At 32.4% G+C, this 8547-nt stretch overlaps 1 protein-coding gene across 1 annotated transcript; it reads right to left on the bottom strand.

Annotated features, from left to right (window-relative positions):
• Window positions 1-6463: 6463 nt before the first annotated feature.
• LOC139900413 (protein C2-DOMAIN ABA-RELATED 8) lies at window positions 6464-7537 on the bottom strand. Its single transcript, XM_071883185.1, has 3 exons — window positions 7421-7537; window positions 6867-6962; window positions 6464-6763 (listed from the first exon to the last, which is right to left on the bottom strand). Exons 1-3 carry the CDS (start codon window positions 7535-7537, stop codon window positions 6464-6466), a joined length of 513 nt encoding a protein of 170 aa, XP_071739286.1.
• Between the last annotated feature and the right edge of the window lie 1010 nt (window positions 7538-8547).

Raw genomic sequence — 8547 nt, 5'->3', positions numbered from 1 at the left:
GAACCACCAGCTGTTATGTCGATGTCTTTTCGTGTAGCAACGTTGACACCTTGGTAGAATATTTGTACTATTTGGTAAGTGTCTAAACCGTGTTGAGGACATCCTCTCAACATCCTTCCGAATCTTGTCCACGCCTCATATAATGTTTCATTTGGCTTTTGCGCGAACGTAACAATTTCTCCTTGAAGTCTCACGGCTTTAGATGCCGGAAAGAATTGTTTAAGAAATTTTTCAACTAAAACATCCCATGTGTCAATCGCCCCTTCAGGTAACGATTCTAACCAATCTTTGGCTTCTCCCTTTAAAGTCCAGGGAAACAACATGAGATAGATCTGCTCATCTTCCACTTCTCGGATTTTGAATAGTGTACAAATTCTTTTAAACGTACGAAGGTGTTCGTTAGGATCTTCATTCGGTGCACCACTGAATTGGCATTGGTTAGTTACCATGTGTAGAATTTGTCCTTTGATTTCATAATCTGGCGCATTAACTTCTGGCTTAATAATGGCGTGACCTTGGCCCGTGCGTGTGGCTCTCATTCGATCTTCCATACTTAGAGGTTCCGTTACTTCCATAATTGAATTTGTTGAATACGAATCACTAGAGGATTCTGATTTAATGGTTTGTGGTTCAGGAGGAATGATTAGTGGTTCTGGATCTTGGAATTGTCCTTGAATATGCTCCGGGTTCTTAATTGTGAAGTCGGGTTCAAAAGATGGATTATCGGAAATTTGAGTTGGAGTTCTTGTTCGACTAGATGACGATTCTAAAGAAAAATCAACGGCGACAATATTTGCTAGATGTCTTGATCGAGTTACAGGTGGTGAACGTATGACCGGCGGCGAACGTCTTGCTCGGTGCATTCACTGAATATCCTATTAGTTTTTAAAAAGGAAAGAAAAATTATAATAAGTTATCCAATTAATAGACTTTTCTGATTTTGCCCACGTTTCGAATAGCCAAAAGATGCAGCAGAGGGGCATGATTCGTTTGGTCTCAATATAATTGAGTACTGTTTGGCTCCAATAACCCGGTCCACGTACAAATCCAACTATTACTACGAACCAGAAAATTTTGATGTCTATCAATTTAACTACTTAAAATAAATTTTCGTAATTTTAAGAAATTTAGAGAAGAAGTAGAAAAAATTCTAAGTCCTAAAAACTAGAATGGCGAGAAATAAGAGAGAAAAAGATTGCGCGTCGAAAAGTGTCGAAAAATAAAAAGGTCGAAAAATAGGCGTCGAAAAATAAAAATAAGAAAGTAGTGCGAAATACGGCGTCGTAAAATTCTAAAGCACCTAAAACTTAGTCTAAGGAATAAGCACTTAAGGGATTTTACGGCAAAGCCTAAAAATTCTAGAAGTAAAAATAACTATGGCAAAACTAAACTTAATACTAAAAGTTGCGACTATAGTCTAAAAATCTAAAGGTAATAAAACTAAAAAAAAATTTTTTTTTTTTATAGACAAAATCTTAAAAAAATATATTTTTTTTAATAATTTTTTTTTTTTTACGTTTTTTTTTTTTTTACGCTTTTTTTTTAACGTTTTTTTTTTTTTTAAAACGATTTTTTTTTACAAATTAATAATTTTTTTATAATTAATAATTTTTTTTAAAACTTTTTTTTTTAATTCATTTACTATTCATGAATAGTAAATGAAAATAAATTAATTAATTTACTATTCACATGAAAGCGATATGATAGAAATTATTAATTACAAGTTACATAATATACCCCTGAAGTATTTAATAAATACGACTTTTTAAAATTTTACGTATTCTAAAATATTATTATATTATTATATTCTATTTCAATATTATTATATTATTATATTCTATTTCAATATTATTATATTATTATATTTTATTTCAATATTATTATAATTAAAAATATAGCGTTTTAGCGCTCCCCGGCAGCGGCGCCAAAAAACTTGATGATGTAGCGTGAGGGTACGAAATAGTATTATTTTTACTAGAAAATACTACAAAATATGACACAAGTTTTATTAATTTACGGATGGGATATACCTAAACCTTGCTACAACACTATAGGCAGTGTACCTAATCGTAGAGTAGTGTAGTTTTTAGTAAGTCCGGTTCGTTCCACAGGGAGCTAGTGATTACGTACTATATTTTTATAAAACTATATTTATATAAATATATATATATAAGTAGTAATATTATTATAAAAGGGGGGTTTTTACCGTTTAATGACCGGTTTGTCGATTTTATATTTTTAAGCGTAAAGATAAATGACAATAATTAAAGTGCGTAAAATAAATAAATGACGATAAATAAAATAACAATAAATAAAATTGCGATAGAATATGAAATAAAAGGATTATGCTTATTTAAACTTCCGTAATCATGATGTTTGACGTTTTGATTTTAATTAATTGTTACTCGGGTTAATTGTCCTTTGTCATGGTTTATTTGATACCTATCTGGTTTTTATCCATAATAGTCCATCGGTCATAAATATAAAGTGCGAGTGTCCTCGTCAAATTACCCTTATACCCGAAGTCAAATATTCCAACTAATTAAGGATTTAAACTGTGACGCAGTTATCACTTCTGTCAACAATTACACCAGTTATCACTGTATGTAATCTACCCCTGTTTTGATTAGATATGAATATTAATTTACCCACTTGATCAGTTTGAATAATCAATTACCCAACCCGAATAATTAATTAAATGATTATAATAGATTCATATGAACGTCACTAAATAGGACAACCATAATCATTATTAATTATTAGGATAATTAATTTGAAGATAGGTTCGACAGACTCCAATGAGTTGTCACTCAATTAGACAATACCCCCCATCTATTAATAGTCAATAGTCCAATTTCCACAAGTGTCGGTCTTTTGCCCAAACCTTAATTATGGTACAAAGCCCAATTACCCAATTTTAGTAATTAGCCCAACATCATGATTACTTCGTTTTAAATAAGCATAATAATAACTTAGCTACGAGACATTAATATAAAAAGGTTGAACATAACTTACAATGATTAAAAATAGCGTAGCGTTACACGGACAGAATTTCGACTTACACACTCAAACGATCTCTATCATAAATCTTATTATTATCATAATTTAAAATTAAAATTAAGATTATTGTTATATCTTATTACATTAACATTATGATAGAGATTTTTATATATTGATATTGATAATAGATTTTTAGGATAGAAAAAGGGATGCTTTTCAAATGATCGATAATCATCGCCTTTTATAGGCAAAATATGAAATTGAATTTTCATTTACGACCCCTGAACTATGCTAAATTAACAACTTTTTATTATTTAATATTATTCTTATTATGAATTATTTAAATATTATATTTTATTCTTGTGCATAGTTGACTCGTAATTTTTACACCGTTGCGTCGAGCGTTGAGAGTTGACTCATGTCCCGGTTCCGGATTTTCGAACGTCCTTGCGTACTATTTTATATCGTGTACTTTGCGTTTTGTAACTTGTACTCTTGTCATTTTTAGACGTTCTTCATCAATAATTTGAACCTTTTTAATTGTATCTTGTACATTTGAGCTTTTTGGACGTTTTGGTCTTTCAAATCTTTGTTTTTGTCTTTAAATCTTCATTTTCGAGCGATTTGCGTCTTTCGTCTTCGCACTTATTTATTTAACTATTACAACTAAAAATAAGGAAATTACATTTAAAAACTTTACATATTGGAACGATATTGCTACTAAATATATGTTCATTTGGAGCACTATGAGTCCCACATACTCAACATACTCAGGCTCCTCCAATGCCACCTAATCAACCAACTCAACAAGTTTAACCACCACAAGTTGCTTCTACACAGGCGGGTAGTTTGTTGGCTCTTGCGACTACTGATCCTGTCTTTGTGAACCTTCAGGACACTATGCTCGGCCTGGTTAATAAAGTTGATGATATAACTGCTAAAAACAAGGAGAAGAAGAAAGAGATTAATGATTTGAAAGCTAAAGTGGGTGAATTGACCACTGAACTTGAGAAATCGAAGAAGGATGTGGCTGATCTTAAAAAGATAATGGAGAAACAAGCTAAGAGGATCAGATGCTTGGATCGTCGTGATAGAAGATTTAATGGAAGGTTGGAGGTTGATTCCCAAGATGGGATAATACGTTTGAAAATGGAGCTTATTGATGATGGTCTTCTGTCTACGAAAGCGAATTCTCTTCGAACTCTTCATCTGAGGGGACTGAGAATGTAAGTCAGATCCAGGAGGTACATTTTCCTAAACCTCTATCTCTTGATATTCATAATTTAACATATTTCTTGGACAATCAAGGTACAGTGATTAGCTCGCTGAACTACAATGTGGAGGAGGGGGAAATTGTACATACAATGACAGATGAGGAGGTAGCTAGAATGTTTGGTATTGAGGTTGATCAGTTGATTGCTGCGGAGAAAACACCGAATACAGCTGGTACACGTGCTAACAGACATACCGGTGATGATAGTGCTGAAGAAGTTATCATTGAAGATGCTTCTGATGATGAAGAAACTGATGATAGTGTTGAGGAAGACTTACCAGAGTTTGCGGATCTATTCAGACAACAAAATGATGAGGTTTTGAATCGTAAGGTACATGAGAAGCGAACAGCTGAGGAGGGTGAGTCTTTCGGTGTGAACAAAGAAGGTGAGAATCTTGAGACGTTGAATAAACAAAAGAATCAAGAATGGAGGGAATATCAGAGATCTTGTACGAAGACGTAATTCAAGAAGGTACCGTTGAAACCGAAATACAAGTTATATTTTGATCGAACGAGAAAGGTTACCGGTGGAAAGATTCTGAGTTGGGTATATATGAAAGATTTGAATTGCTTTGTTGTGCGAAGGGAAAATGGAGTGGATTATTTCAAACATGTTGTCGATCTCAAAAAGCTACCGTACTTCGAAATGATTGAACTAGCTCGCTTACCGTTCCTGTATTGGGAGACAGACGGTTGGGTGAGTGGATGCAGTTCAAGATCAAGAAAGAGTTCAAGTATGGTTGGTCTGTGTTAGAGCCTCAGTTTCCAAAAATATCATATCATATCGATCAAGCTACGAGAAACAGGGTTCGAGTTATTAAGTACAAGCGTGCAAGGACCATGAGGTATGCACCGGTTCGCAAAATGCCACAAAATTTTGGAAAGCGGTTTTGATGGTGTTATTACGACGGGCGAACTGAGGAAGCAGTTATTTTGTTGGAATCTGGTGGAAGCTTGGACCAGATTAGGATTATCGATCCAAGGTGGATTCGAAATCCGTGCAAAGCGAAAATCAAGGTATTGCGGAGACACCCGATCTTCCATGAGTTGCAAAACATGGAACATGCCATTCAGTTTAACAGGGCTGTTCGCACATGTTATGCGTTTGATATTCATGCTTAATGTTCATCTTTAGAATCAAAAACTATCGAACTGTGGACTTGAACGTTTACTTTTATATTATTTCGATATGGTTGTAATAACGTGACATGAATGTTTTATCTGTTTGTTATTAGATTTGTTTGATTGCGTGATTGTTTGTCTATTTGCAGGTGAAAGTAATTTTATTGATTTATTTTAATGAACTAGGTCCTAGGGAGAGTTTGTTGGTGCATTATAGTCCCCGAGTTCATTACCATCAAGTTGAAATGCTTTAACGTTTAACTTTCACTGTTGGAATGCAATGCAACCGCACGGTTGCATATGCTGTGTATATAATGGAAATTACGGGTTCATTGTTAGGTCACGTATCCTAACCTATCCTAAACGTCCGAATTGATTCTCTGGTCTTCTAGCATTCGTTTTGGTCGATCTTTATCACCTAAAAGTCGATTATCATACTAAGATCAAAGTAATATTGTGTGTTTTGAATATGAACCCAATATCGAGTTTTTCCGCACTCGATATTGAAGATTAGATCGTTTAATCCTGTTTACACGATCCAATGACTTCGTAGATCATAAAATATGAGATAAGGATTATGATTTGAAGCCTATATTGAAATGAAAACGGGTAAATGAATAAGGTTCCGGCCGATTTGAGTATCAACTCATGAATTTTTTGCAATCAGGTTGCGCAGGATCAGTGGCAGAACCAGAATTTTTTTTACCGGGGGCGAAATAATTTTTAAAAGGACAACAATTTTTTAAGCAAAATATGAAGGTATTTGGGAAAATATAGATGATATTTAGACAAAATATGGAGGCTTTGTGGCACAATATGGAGAGTTTTGGGAAAAAAATAATTCGCCGGGAGTAAATTGTAAAATTCAAAACATTTGCACTAAAATTTTCAAATCTCCTGGAGACGGACGCCCCATTCCCTACCTAGTTTCGCCTACAGTGACTACTTAAGTCACCTAGTTACTTATCCTACATACTTCACCAAAACATATTTAGCGTACTTTCACATAGTTTTACCAAATACTCAATATACTTTATATACCTTTTAACATTGATAAATCTAAGATTTTTAAATGCTAAAACGATGATTCTCAACTGGTGTGATCTCTACTTGCACCTCAATTTGACCACTTTCAACATCTCTAAGTTGTAGGATCATATCTTGTGTGATTGCCTCTTTGTTCCAAATAATATTGCTCTCCTCTACTAAATGGTTATACTCATTAGGTTGAATCGTTTCGATTTTTGTACCATCCGGAATATCGTGAAAATCTGAACCCTTTTGCAAGCACTCGACGTACGGGCTTACATCCACATTTGCAATGCCCATGTTATCATCTTCGGTTAATGTATCTTTATCATACACCGTCTGATAGATAACAACGTACGTTAATTTATCAACAAGATTATTGACTAAGAAACCAAAGCGCAATTCTAGTATTCGAAATTAAACATTGAAATGAATCACTTACAAGTTTGATCGGAACCTTTGGGTCTTTAATGGTCATTGTTAAAACATCATCCCACTCAGGATTACAATTATCCCTCACCACTTTAGTCTTTGTTTTCTACAAAACAATGATGTTTGGTATAATAATTCTATAATTTCTCATCGTTACGTCCATACGAAACAAAATCTAAAAAGACATTAACATAATCCCTCAGTCTCACTTTTCGTTCATTCATATTTTTTTCCCCAATTTAATCCCTCCGTCTCACTTTTCGTTCATTGTTACGTTCAATTGTATTGAATAATGTGTTAATTTTATATAATAAAATGTAAAAATAAAAAACAAGTGGACCCTACACAAAAATGACACAAAAAAACTGACATTTTGATTATTGGGGGGTCAAACTCTGACATTGTTATGACACATATTTCACTTTTTGGCTAAAAAGTGCATAATATGCATGTAATATCACAGACACGGTTGTAAATGATCTTATAGTGTCTGTAAATGGTCTTATATTTCAAAGAAATTGAATTTTTAAATTTTTTCTTCAAAAATCAGTTAAAATTTTTTACCTGATGATCTAAGGTTGCAACTACATAAGGATCACTTGTACCGCTAGTTACATCACGAACCGCGAGATTTGTTCCTTTCTTTATTGTTAGTCTCATAATTCCCATAACTCCTTCCATTCTGTTTCTATAATTGTGTTCATGAGTTTTAAGGATCTTAACTATGTTGATCAATAATGTTAAATGTTGAACAAATTTACGTTAATTATGTGTTGGATAGATGAATTAGAGAGGCTAACATGAAATGGTTGACGGATAAATAAGGAGACTTTGTCAAACCCCTTCTTACATCCTCTGTATATGTGAGGTTGAGGCTTAACTTCATCTAAGAAATAGGGTTAAAAAAATTATGTTTGTGTATTTAAAATAAATAAATAAAGAAAGGATGTATGATAGGTAAATCAATAATTTTAGTAAATATTGAATATTAATATTTATTTATATTAGAATTTTTTTAATAACAGTCCTTAGGACTGTCAAAAACAAATTCATAGTAGCTTCAATTTCTTGTACATTAATAATAGTCAACTGCTTTATGGAAATAACTTCCCTTAACCACCTAAATGTACTATACATTGATGCATTAATGAAAACCCCAAGGGCTGTCATTAGAAATTTCCTTATTATTATTATGCTGAAGAAATCTATTGTATAATATAAATTTCTAAAATGATGATGTAATAAATAAAGATTATTCATGTTTCAAAAAATAAAAAAAAAATTCTAAGTCTCTCATGATGATATCATTAAAATAATTATTTATTTTTACTAAAAAATAGTAACATGTTAATTGTATAATATATGAAACATTATGCACAACCTTATGATAAAATACCCCATTGACCATACATACAATATTTGAACCATTATGTACAACCTTATGATAAAACACCCTCATAACTATATGTACAATATTTGAAACTTTATGTACAACCTTACGATAAAACACTCTCATGACCATATGTAAAAACTTTAAAACAAATTGTACAATCTTTTACAAACACCCCATGAACACATGTAAAATCTTTGAAGCATATTGTACAATTTCATATAATAATTGTATTTTAGTTTAAAAAATAAAATAAAAAGTATTTATTATTACTAATAATTATTATTAAAAATATAAATAC

Source organism: Rutidosis leptorrhynchoides, chromosome 3, assembly GCF_046630445.1.
Source record: "Rutidosis leptorrhynchoides isolate AG116_Rl617_1_P2 chromosome 3, CSIRO_AGI_Rlap_v1, whole genome shotgun sequence".
Taxonomy (NCBI): Eukaryota; Viridiplantae; Streptophyta; class Magnoliopsida; order Asterales; family Asteraceae; genus Rutidosis; species Rutidosis leptorrhynchoides.
This window is presented reverse-complemented; position numbering and strand designations above follow the sequence as displayed.